At 49.0% G+C, this 12,664-nt stretch overlaps 2 protein-coding genes across 2 annotated transcripts in view; one reads left to right on the top strand and one right to left on the bottom strand.

Moving 5' to 3' along the window:
- Positions 1-3,841, top strand: part of Wdr93 (WD repeat domain 93) — a 41,462-nt gene extending 37,621 nt beyond the window's left edge. The window contains exon 16 of the mRNA XM_026388109.2: positions 3,724-3,841. Within this exon, the coding sequence (XP_026243894.2) occupies positions 3,724-3,841 (118 nt within the window). The remainder of the gene's footprint in view (positions 1-3,723) is intronic.
- A 6,977-nt stretch (positions 3,842-10,818) lies between these two features.
- Positions 10,819-12,013, bottom strand: Mesp1 (mesoderm posterior bHLH transcription factor 1). Its single transcript, XM_026388236.2, has 2 exons — positions 11,327-12,013; positions 10,819-11,030 (listed from the first exon to the last, which is right to left on the bottom strand). The coding sequence occupies exons 1-2, from the start codon at positions 12,011-12,013 to the stop codon at positions 10,956-10,958; spliced, it is 762 nt and encodes a 253-aa protein (XP_026244021.2). The 3' UTR covers positions 10,819-10,955.
- Between the last annotated feature and the right edge of the window lie 651 nt (positions 12,014-12,664).

Raw genomic sequence — 12,664 nt, 5'->3', positions numbered from 1 at the left:
GGCTTTGGTCCCTTGGCTGCCCTCTCCTTCTTGTCCTCCTGTCCCCCTATACTTCACCTGCCTCCTGACTCAGAGACAGAGGCACGCTGCTCATACCCCAGTATTTGGAGTCCCAGCCACCCAGTTCCCCATGACACCCAGATCTTGCTTCCTCCGCCATGCTCTCTTCCATCTGGTTGGCAGTCTCCTCCCCTCCACCAGCTTTTCCTAATCATGGGCTAATGTCACCAAGTTCCCATGTCAGCAAACAAACAAGCACTTTCCTAGGTCTAGAGCCAGAGCCCCAGGGGCTGCTGGGAAGCAGCCCTCACACCACTTCACCATGTTGGTGAGATTTCCCTAATTCCTGTAGGGCAAATTCTCAGAGGTGACTTTGAGGTTGAGTAGGCACGCTGGAATGATGATGGTTTCCTAACTCGCCCTCGTGTCTCTCAACACTTCCCACACTGGCTATGGAAGCAGAAAATCAATAGCTTTGTATTATTTTAATTTGGAAAGTAAGAGTTAAAATTTAGCCTTTCAGTTACATGTCCAGTATTGTAAATTTCTCTTTCTTCTCTGCAATTTGCCCTCTGTCTCTTTTCTATAGATGTGTTCATTTTCTTTGAATTTTAAGATTTCATTGTTTTTTTTAATTTTTTTTAAAGAGAGAGAATTTTTTTAATATTTATTTTTTAGTTTTCGGCAGACACAACATCTTTGTTTGTATGTGGTGCTGAGGATGGAACCTGGGCCACACGCATGCCAGAGGAGCGCACTACCACTTGAGCCACATCCCCAGCCCAAGATTTCATTGTTGATGCTGCAAGAAATTTATCCTATGGGGCTGGAGATGTGGCTCAAGCGGTAGCGCGCTGGCCTGGTATGCGTGTGGCCCGGGTTCCATCCTCAGCACCACATACAAAGAAAGATGTTGTGTCCGCCGAGAACTATAAAATAAATATTAAAATTCTCTCTCTCTTTTTCTCTCTCTCTCCCTCTCTCACTCTTTCTTTAAAAAAAAAAAAAAAGAAATTTATCCTAGTTTGTCTTTGGAGTGAAGTTATTTTATTGCTTGTTTAGCCAAACAGAAGTTGTAAATGTGAACTGTCTGTCATCTCCCTTAGGTTTGGTGGAGGTTGGTGGTCTAGAGCATCAGAATCCCAGGGCAAGCTCTGGGCTGTTGGGAGGAGAGGGGAGGTGTGAGGATGGAGTCCTGACTCTGGTGCCCTCTAGCGGTGTGACCAGGGCAAATCTTGTTTACCTTTGATGAAAACAGTGTCCTGTGTCTCAGTATATTTCCAGTACTCAGTAAAGATTAGCCACTATTTATTGCTAGATCCATAGAGAAATCCCTTCCACACACCATCATTATATTTTAAAAATCACCCATGTTCACATTAATGGTTTTTATTTTGGTCTTCCTTATTATTTACTTATTTATTTGGTACTGGAAATTAAATCCAGGGATGCTTTACCACTGATCTATATCCCCAGTCCTTTTTATTTTTCATTTTGGAGATGAGTTCTCCCTAAGTTGCTGAAGGTCTCACTAAGTTACTGAGCCTAGCCTTGAACTTATGATCCTCCTGCCTCAGGCTCCTGAGTCTCCAGGATTACAAGCATGTGCCACTGTCCAACTGGCCCTGCTGATCCGCCTTTTAAAACTTGTTCTAAAGTGGGGTGAGGCAGTGCATGCCTTGAATCTCTTCAACTTAGAAGCCTGAGACAGGAAGTTCACGAGTTCAATGCCAGCCTCTGAACCTTGGCAAGACTCTGTCTCAAAATTTAAAAGGGCTGAGGATATAGCTCAGTGGTAAATACTTGCCTTAGCATGCATGAGGACTTGGGTTTAACCCCCAGCACTGGAAAAACAAACAAAATCCTGGTTCCAGTTCCATTTGTTCATGTCTCCTGCATGTCACTCATCAATGCTTTGTTTTTCTGATTTCTTCAAACCAGCAAATTCAGTTCCACCTATTTATTATCTGCAGCATATGTATTATTATAATTAACTTTTATTGAGCATTTACTCTATGCCAGGTCCCAGGCTAAGTGCTTTATGGGTATAACTTATTCATCATCATTGATGTCGTCATCATTATCCCCACTTACAGAGAGAAAGCTGAGGCTTTTAGAGGTCAACTCACCTGTTCAAGGCCACCAGCTTGTAAGGAAAGGAATGGGGTTTGAATCCAAGCCATTTGAGTCCAAAACCTGAGTTTCTATTTGGCCCATTTTCTCCCACACATGGGCAAAGATGCTTCAGTACCAGTATGTGCATTGTAGCTCTGATGGTCCTAGTAGAAGAGTGACTGTCCTATGTGTCACAAATAGAGAAAAGAAATAAGGCAGATCTGTGATCTGCCACCCAGAAATGACTTCTGGGATAAGATCTGAAGTGTAAAAAGCAGGTGCATAACCTTGGGTTACACACTTCCACTTACGTTTTTTTATTTTACTTCTTTTCTGGTACTGAGGATTGAGGCCAGGGGTGCTCTACCACTGAGTCACATCCCCAGCCTTTTTATTTTGAGACAGGGTCTTGCCAGTTGCTTAAAGCCTTGCTAAGTTTCTGAGGCTGGCCTTGAACTTACAATCTTCTGACCTCAGCCTCCAAACTTGCTGGGATTACAGTTGTGTGCCACCACATATGGATGATTTTTATTTCTTTAAAAGAAGCAATGTGGAGCTGGGGATGTGGCTCAAGTGATAGTGTGCTTGCCTAGCGTGTGTGAGGCACTGGGTTCGATTCTCAACACCACATAAAAATAAAATAAAGACATTGTGTCCACCTAAAACTAAAAAAAAAAAAAATTAAAAAAAGAGGAAGCAATGTACAAAGAAGACGTAATTATGGATTACTTTTTAAAGTTAGAACTAGCTTATCTCCATGTAGATGTTTCCCATGTGGAACCTAAAACAACTCCAAAGACACAGTCATTGTCTTTCCTCTCAAAAGTATCCCTCTTCCTATTTGCCTAACTTCATCCCAGCACCCGGGACAGAAACCTGGCCAGAGTCTGTCACCCGCCACAGGTGTACATATAGCCCCTGCACTGGGTGAAAAGGTCCACCCCTCACACACAATGAGGAGTTTGTGCTGTGGTGACCATGCGTTGATTTGATTTTTAAACTTTTATTCTTTAAAAAAACTAAACCCAATGTCTTCAGATTAGTGAGCCATACAGTGTTTGTCCTTTGTGACTCACTCAGTATAATGTCCTACAGGTTCATTAAAATATGTAGCATGTGTCGGAATTTCCTTTCCTTTTAAGATTGAATAATACTCCATTGTGCATGTCGACCCTGTTTCATTTTCAAGTGGACTTTCTGGTTAGTGTGTTTGTGTTTTGGTACAGGGATTGAACCTAGGGGTGCCTAACCACAGAGCACATCCCCAGTCTTTTTTATTTTTTATTTTGAGAGAGGATCTCACCAAGTTGCTTAGACACTTGCTAAGTTGCTGAGGCTGGCTTTGAACTTGCATCCCTTCTACCTCAGCTGCAGGAGCCACTGGGATTACAGGTGTGTACCACCTCCCCTGGCCACAAATGGCCTAGAGCACCAGACCTGTCATTGGTCTCCTGGGTAAAGGCTTTCTGGTTCCTGGGGCCACTGTAATGAAGCAGTGTACCAGCCCCCAGGGCCTCTCTGTTGAGCCCAGTGTGACCAGGCCCTGCCCTGGGGCTGGGAAGCTGGGAGCCTTGGGAGGCCTCTCATCTCTGGTTGTGTGGTCCTCAGCTTCCAGACACTGAAGAAGAACCAGATGAAAGGACATGATCACTGGGCCCGACTTCGGAAGTACTCCTTGATTCTCCAGAAAGAGAACCCCAAGAAATTCACTCCAGGGACTCTCTGAAGAGGCTTCAAATAGGCAGGGTCTCTCCAGCATGCCCTGAAATAAAAGGACACAGTGACAAAAAGACACAACTCGAGGGTTCTGGACTTGGGGTCTGGGACCTCTCCAGAGCTGGCCAGGGGAAAGGTATATTCTGGAACCTTTGAACACTAAGCCCCTTGTCAGTGCCCTCCAGTGGGCAGATGTGTCACCCAAATAAACAGTGATAGTGTTTCCAGCCTCTAAGTTGCTGTAGTGTGTGTCCCATCATTTCTACCCCGACTAGACTCCAGCAGGGCCCAGCTGGTGGCCCTCCCTGGCCTGGAGAGCCAATTTTCTCAAATGATCAAAACGCCAAGCAGCTACTATGTGGCCCTTTCCACCCCTTCTCTGTCCTGTGGACTCCTAACCTTTTCAGAACCTTTGAAGGGCTGAGTTCTGGCCCTGTGGTAAGGAAATGTCTACCTCTCTGAGGACACCATGTGATTCCTTAGAGCACTGCAGAGGTTGTTTCAGCCGGCCCTAGAGGCTCACCCAGCCTCGCTGTGGTTGATAAACTGCCCTGGAAGTTGGCTGCCTGCAGGGTTTGTGACAACCTCTTCCTTTGTGCTCCCATTCGCTCCTCCCCTGGATCACGCTTCATGCCCCTCACTGGCACAACATCTCTTATGGCGCCAACATTGATTGGTTTAATGTCCCCTGTGTGAAGGGGTCCCCACCTGGGACAATCTGCCCTCTCTCGCCTTCCCACTAAGGGAATGAAAACACAAAGGCAGAAGCAGCTCTTTCCAATAATTCTTTCCTCCTCACATCAGGTGCTGCGGAAGCTCTTTAGAATGAAGGAGCAGAATTTAAGAGGATGTTCTTGGCCTTACCCAGCACCCAAAGGTGATGAGGAACTGACACTTACTTGGTGTGTGTGAGTTTACACATAAACCTTAAGTAACCTTGAAAAATGTGGATATTACCATAATCCCCATTTTACAGAGAGGGAAATGGAGACTCAGGTTGCATGACTGGGATCAGCCTGAAACAAGTCCTGATGGATTTTTTCCAACAGGAAGTCCAGAAACTCAACTCAAATCACCTTCAACAAAAAGGAGTTTGTTGGCTAAAATAACTTAAATGTTAAGAGTAATTTTTTTGGATTCAGGTGTTTTGTTTTTATTATTTTTTTTTCAGTGTTGGGTGATAGGGAACACACAGACATGAGAGGTGAGAACAGGAGGTTAAGGGGATAATCCTATAAACTGGATTTATCGTGCTGATCCCCACATGTTTTCACTTTTTTTAATGTTTATTTTTTAGATGTAGTTGGAGACAATACCTTTGTTTTATTTATTTTTATGTGGTGCTGAGGATCGAGTCCAGGGATTCGCACATGCCAGGCAAACGCTCTACCTCTGAGCCACAACCCCAGCACCCCCCACATGCTTTCATTTTTAAAAAGCGATTTACCTGCAGCCCTGCCTGGGTTAATTTAACAGGATCTGTTATATTCCTTAACAAACTACCTGTTATCTACAAGAGAATCACAGGTCTGAAAGCAGACAAGGAGAACACAGGTTACTTTGAAAGTGGAGATTTTTGTGACCCTCACACAAACCAGATCCCACAACTCAGGGAGATAAGGATAATTTCTCCCTAACCATAAAATCTGTAGGAACAGGTTCCAATTGGAACCAGTCAGCATGGGCCAAAGTGACCTAGAGTTGCCCCGACAGTGGGGACTTGAAAGTCTGAGGTCCATCCTGCTGTCAGTCAAAAGTCAAGAGGTGGGCATGACTCTCTGGAAACTTCCCTGGGGTTCCCAATGAAACTAGGGGCAGGAGAGGCATGCCATCTTTCTCTTCTCTGACAGGGCCACCCCGCTTTCTTGAGTGTCCCCTTTTCCCTTTTCTTATCCCTTCTAGTAAACTCATGCTTGCCACTCTGAGGAATGTGTCAGAAATCTTTCTGGTGTGATCACAAAAACCAGTGAGAAAGGACTGCTGGCAGCCTCAACTACCCCGAAGACCCTGACCCTTGCCTTCCAACACTGTGGCAGACACTCCACCACTAAGCTACATCTCCAACTCCAAGATCACGAGCTTTTAACTCGAGGTCTATTGAATAAAATGTAAGGGATCAAGACCTTGCATAATAAATTATTACATTTTAATTTTTACTGCCTCTAATCACAATTTAGCATTTCCTCCAATTCTGAACACAGACAACAGACCACACTGAAAACTTCCCTGGGACTCCCAGTGAAACAAGAGGGCAGGAGAGTCATGCCCTCTTTCTACTCTCTGACCTGAGACATTTGTCATCACTCTCCATATCCTGGATCTGGGCATTAAGAATCTCCCTCTTTCTCTTGGCTCTAATCCCCTTGCAAGCTGGGCCTTCTGCCTGGGTGAGCACCCATGGCACCCATAGTGCATGTTCCTTTCTCCATGGTTCCAGCAAAGTCCTGAGCCTGCTCCCCACTGTGGTCACATTCCTGAACCATGACCTATGTTCATCCCTGGAGAGTGAGGTTCCCCACCCCCACCCCAATTAAGGACTGACATAGGGGACAGCTGTCTGATAAAAGGGAAATGACAGAGTGTGAGGGAAGAAGGCCAGAGGGATACTGAGCAAAGATGGCAGAGGTGCCCTGCCCCAGCAGAGTCAGACTGGGGGAATTCAGCTCTACCCTCTCTGGGGTCACCTGCTGTGACACCAAGCCACCTCTTCTTTCCCTAGTGTGTGTGGGAGAGAAGAAGAAGGGAGAACTGAGGCATTCACAAGAAACCTTATGTACCAGATCCCACAGAGGGATGAGGGAGAAAGAACCAGGGTCTGACCAAGCCTACTCTCTGCTGGGGATCCCCAACTGGGAGACTGGGCTGCTGGGGCTCTAGCCATTCTCAGGGCAGAGCACCATCAGATTAAGTAGGCCATGCCGGTGATCCCAAAGGACAGCCTAGCCTCCTGGGTGATAAATCCCCTCAGAAATGTCAAAAACCTATGCCGGGTATGGTGGTGCACACCTGTAATCCCAGCGGCTCAGGAGGCTGAGGCAGGAGGATCGAAAATTCAAGGACAGCCTCAGCAACTTAGCTAGGCACTAAGTAACTCAGTGAGACCCTGTCTCTAGATAAAATATGAAAAAAGGGCTGGGGATGTGGCTCAGTGGTTAAGTGCCCCTGAGTTTACTCCTCAGTACCAAACAAAACACAACAAAACAAACCCAAACAACTCAGGGGAGCCAGGCTAGCGTGAGACAAGTGCCCAGGAGCAAAATTTAAGGAGACACTCACTCTTGGCACTATGCAAATGCAGGGTCAGAATCTGAGAAGGGTGGACAAAGTGGTCTCTGGCCTGGCCCTGGGACTTTGCAGTTACATTGGGCTACCTTCCTTCTGCAGCCCTGTGCCTCTCTAGTTCTCCAGGTGAGAGCATTTCAGAATTCCAGCCCATTCCAGAGCCCCCTAGCATGGACTTCATGTGACCAGAGATCCAAGGTCTGTTCCAAGGGCAACAGGATGTGAGCTTGGCCACCTTCTGGGTGTACCATCCACCTGTCCTGAGGCACATAGTTGCCTTCCGGGCCATTCCAAAGACTAGGTTGGTCCCCCACCCCAATGGCCAAATACTAACTTTGTGTACTTCTGTTTCCTGATCTGCACGACTGGGATAAGCACACATTACCATCTTCACCGGAGGTTCAGTAGCTGAAGTGACTTGAAATCGGGGCTGGATTACATGCACAGCCTGGCTCCCACAGTTGCTCTGTATGTTTTTCTGCTGTTTCTGATTGTGTAAGCAGTTCTCTCTGGAGGAAGGAGGTGGCGTCAGTCAGCAGTGAGAAGAGAGCCACTGGCCCCTGCCAGGCACCCTCATGGCCATGCTCTCATTTGCCTGCCTGCCTCCCAATGGGCCTACACCCAAACAGTTCCAGATTGGGGCCCGATGCCAGGGATTCCGATGAGTTGGGATGCCACTCACTGATAGGAGACAGGCAGACATGAGTGGTGGGAACATGAGGTGAAGGGGATAATTCTATAAAATAGGCCCACTGTGCTGACCCTCCACATGCTTTCCCACTTTTTTTTTTAATATTTAATTTTTAGTTGTAGTTGGATACAATACCTTTATTTCACTTATTCATTTCTATGTGGTGCTGAGGATCAAACCCAGCACGTGTGAGGCAAGTGCTCTACCGCTGAGCCACAACCCCAGCCCATGCTTTCACCTTTAAAAAGTAATTTATCTGCAGCCCTACTGGTTTACGTTTATTGAATTTATTAAGTTCCTCAGGAAAGTACCTATTATCTGAAGGAGAAATGCAGGCCCTGGAATCATGCTGATAAGAGGAACACAAGTTACCCTGAAGTGGGTGACTTTTGTGACCCTTACACAGACCAGATCCCACAACTCAAGGAGATAAGGATAATTCCTCCCAACCATAATATCTGTAGGAACAAGTTCCAATTAGAACCAGTCAGCATAGGCCAAAGTGACTTCAAGTTGTCATGGCAGTAGGGATTTGAAAGTCTGAGGTCATCCTGCTGTCAGTCAAAAATCAAGAGGTGGACCTGGGCAGGACTCTCTGGAAACTTCCCTGGGATCCCCATAAAACTAGAGAGGACCCATTCTCTCCAGAGTGTCCCCTTTCTTCTTTTCCATCTCTTCCAATAAACTTATGCCTATAACTCTGAAGGACGTGTCTGAAATTTTTCTGAACTGTTTGCAAGAACCTAAGGTGAAGGAGGAGCCTTGTGCTGCCTCAGTTTCCCGGGAATACCCCTCATGGTAAACCACTACCTAGAGACAAGTTGGCACTCAGCAGAGGCAGTGCATGCAGGGGTTGAGCACACAGGGGCGGTGTAGTCACACCTGGGTCCCAATCCCAGGGATGCTACTTGGTATCTATAGGGGCCAGGTAGGTCTTTCTTAAGTTGCTCAGCCTTAAAATGGCCCTGGAACTGGGGTATCTCACCTTCCTGGGTGCGGGCCACTCTTGTCCTCACTTAACAGGTTTCCTCCAGGTGCAGATAGGGCTGGGCCAGGAAGGGGGGAATGAGGCCACCAGAGCAGTGGGAAGTGACCCCTTCTTATCTCCAATCCTCCGTCTAGGCCACTATTAACAGGGATGTGTTAATGAAAATTAGCACCCAGGCGCTAATAAACAGTGGGCTGCTCCCAGGCTCAGAGTCAGGCGAGAGGCCCTCTGCAGGGAAGGGGGCTGGCCAATGAGCTCCACTTATCTGTGAAAAGACTTGCTAATAACTTTAATTCCCTATCCTAAACCGCTGGGCCTTTGCCATGCAAATAGATTTTCTAAACTGGGTGGACTCCTGGGGAAAGGAAGATTTCCCACTCTACCCTAGTTAGGGTGCTGGGAGAGGAGTACAGGATAGGGGGGTGGAGATGTAGGAAAGGGGGTGACCAGTAGAGGTGTGAGGTCCCCCTACCTCCGTAGGGTTCAGCTTTGGATCCCACTCTCTACAGCCAAAGTAAGCCCCACCTAGGCCGGGACCCCTGAACTACAGAGCAGATGCATTTCTGGCCCTCCTGGCCTAGTCTGGAGAGCTAGGAATGGTTTCTGAGCTGGTTTAAAAGCAAACCCAACAATGATTGAATGCACAATGGATATTACATGCTGTACAATGGATATTATTAGGCAATCAACAGTGCTTTGTTTTGTTTTTTGTTTGTTTGTTTGTTTTTTAGTATTGTTTTGTTTTGTTTTGGGGCAACTGGGGATCAAACCCAGGGCATCAGCTAGGAATGAAGTTCTGGTACAGTGACAACATGGATAAACCATGCTCAAAAATAAGCCTGACACAAAAGGCAGCATTCTATAACCTTTTTCATATGAAATGTTCAGAATAGGCAAATCCACACAGAAAGGGGATGACTGGTGGTGGCCGGGAGGGGGTGGTGGTGGTGTAGATTGATAATGAATGGGGAATGGGGCTAATGGGTAGTTTCTTTTTGGAAGTGATGAAAATATTCTAAAATTAGTGGTGATAGTTGCACAGCTCTATGGATATACCATAACTATAATCTTGTACTTTAATGGTGAATTTTGTGGATGTGAATTATATCTCAATAATGTGCCCATAAAGAAACATTAAGGTTTGCATTTCAGACTCTTGAAGGGGAGGAGGGGAGACTGGGTGTTCATAGTGGCAAAGGCTACATTGCATTGAAACCCCCCAAGCTTGATTGCTCTCTGGACCCACCCACAGGGTCTCCTCTCCCCCACAGTGCTTCCCTAATCTGAATCCCACTGAGTCTGGTGGCTGATCAGCAACCCTGTGGGCCTCTCCTCTCATCCTAGCTAGGCTTCCAGGAACCATGGTTATATAAATTTGGGGTTGGCCCATTGATTTTGCTTCCCCAAGCCACATGAAAGGGAAAAGGGAAAATCCTAGATCCCACACCAGGAAGCTCCAGCACAAAGACTCAGGCACAATGAAATAACTCCTCAGAGCAGCAATGAATGGAGCTGGCAAAATCCGACCAGGGTGACAGCTCCAACTCCCAAGTCCTATCTCGGTTGGAGTATTGATTCTTCTACAAAATTACAGTTGAGGCATATGTGTGTAAAGTAACTGGTGCATCATACATAAGACTGGAGTTGTATTTTTCCAGAGGCATTTTGGTTTTATCTAGTTCCCAACTTCCTTCCACTTTCTTGTAGGAAGCTCCCCACTCCACCCCTTCCAGGCTGATCCATGCAGAGTAGATGTGCGCCAGCGTGGCCACAAGGAGGAAGGGGTCTGGGCCTGTGTATTTGAGGGGCAGAAGATAACAAGAAAACTTCACAACTCTCCCCTATCATTCTTTGGAGGGCAGGGAGGGAGTCTTGTGTCCACCCATAAGAAGAACTGCCAAATGACACCAACACAGTTTATTCACAAATAAATAAATACATGCTAGGCAGAGCTCCTGCTTGCTTTAGATCATCTACCCTATGAGTCCTTCCTTCGAGGGAGGGGTTGGGAAGGCTCATCCTAGATGAAGACAGGCTCTCACCCCAAGAATGCCATGCCAGATTTGCTGGTCCCTCTTCCAGGAGAGACAGTCCTCTTTAAAGGTCCTGAGGCCAAAAAAAGACTGGGTGCTCAGAAGGCCGTTGTCATCGTACTCCTCAGGCTCAGGCCGGCGGCCACTCCAGGATTGAGAGGGGCATCCAGTTCTCCAGCAGGGTCAGCACTTCGCTGGGAAAGAGCTGCAGGGAGAGAGAGAGAACAATGTAGCCCTCATTACCTGCCGTGGGACACAGCGTCCACGCTCAGGGGTCCACTGTCAGGGAACTTCTGGCGAGGAACAGATCCCTGTCCCCTGCCTGGCCTCTCCCTCCCCTTGCCGCCTGGACACGCAGGACACGCGATGTTGCTCTTGAGAACGAGCAGATGGGGCCTGGCTGTCTCGAGGGTGCGACAGGGTGGCTGGTCCCTGTGGTGGCGTGAGCAGGTGGCACGGACAGTCGGGTCGGGTGGGGTTCGCGAGAAAAGTGATACTAACCGGAGAAGATGGGTTCGGCTCCACTGTCTGCCCTGGCCGGCTGGTCGCCTCGACGCACATAACTGGCGGGGAGCGCGGTTCCGGAGCGGCCCCGGGTGCTGGGCACGCAGGCGGGGACCCCCAGCACGGTCCCTTGCTGGAGGCAGGGTCCGGGTGAGGTCCAGGATCCCGCGTCTGCGCCTGCATGGAGCTGCCGTCCGGACAGAGCACACAGCCCCGAGGAGACGCCGCGCCCACGCACCGCTGGAGCCGGCACTGCAAGCTGTCCTCGCTGAGGCCCAGGATGGCAGACAGGTGGTCGATGTAGCGAATAGCCAGGCGCAGGGTCTCGATCTTGGTCAGGGTCTGACCCGCCGGCGCCATGGACGGCGGCAGAAAGCGGCGCAGCTCGTGCAGGGCGCGGGCGAGGGTGCGCATGCGCAGCTTCTCGCGCTCGCTGGCGCTCCGCCTCTGCCAGCTGCCCAGGCGCCTACCGGCCGTCGGGGCGCGCGGGGCCGAGCGGACGCACGGGCGGGCTGGGCTTGGCACGGGACTGCCCGCCCGGGCGCTGCCCCACGAGTCCGGGGACGAGGCAGGGGAACAGCCGCTGCCCCTGTCAGAAGGCGGCAGCGGCCGGGCAGGGGCGCAGTCTGTGGACCGTAACCAGGTTTCGGAGAGCGAGAGGGACGGGCACAGGGAATGGGCCATGACGGCGGAGGCGCGTCTGAGGCTGGCGGCAGCTTTATCCCAAGCCTGAGGTGTGAAGCGGCCCCTTCCAGCGCATCTGCACATCAAAGCTGGCTTGGGGTCTGGAGGGGGCGGGGCCGGCTCTTTGAACCAGCAGAGAGTGGGGCCAAGGTGCTTGCCCCTTAACTGTGCCTCGTTCACCCCACCTGGGCTCTGACTTGGGCCTCCTGCCTGTGACATGCCCCGTGGCTGGTGGAGGCGTTGAATAGGCTTGATGCCCACTCCCTGGGCATCTCCGCAGACACCATCCCCTCCCCTTGTCTCTCTATGCCTGCTGCCCTTGTTGTCTTCTATAACCCTTCTCTGTGGATTAAAGGAAAGGAGATGGGGAAGAATCAGAGAACTGAAAGTCCAGTTCCTAGGTTTGAGGCCCACCTTCATCTATTGGGGACCTTGTGCAAATTCTTAATTTTCTTGCATTTTTGATTCCAGTTTGTATAATGGGATCCCTCAGGATGCACCAGCGGACTGTGGAATAAAGTAGGGACCAAGAGAAGTGGGGCCCTGATTTCCTCCGGAGGTGGGGATAACTGTACTCTCTTCCTCCTCAGAGACAGGCTGGACCTGGGTGACTGTCCCTTGGTGGTGGCTGTCCCTAGGTGGCTGTCCCTT

This window comes from Urocitellus parryii, chromosome 6 (genome assembly GCF_045843805.1).
Source record: "Urocitellus parryii isolate mUroPar1 chromosome 6, mUroPar1.hap1, whole genome shotgun sequence".
NCBI lineage: Eukaryota > Metazoa > Chordata > Mammalia > Rodentia > Sciuridae > Urocitellus > Urocitellus parryii.
This window is presented reverse-complemented; position numbering and strand designations above follow the sequence as displayed.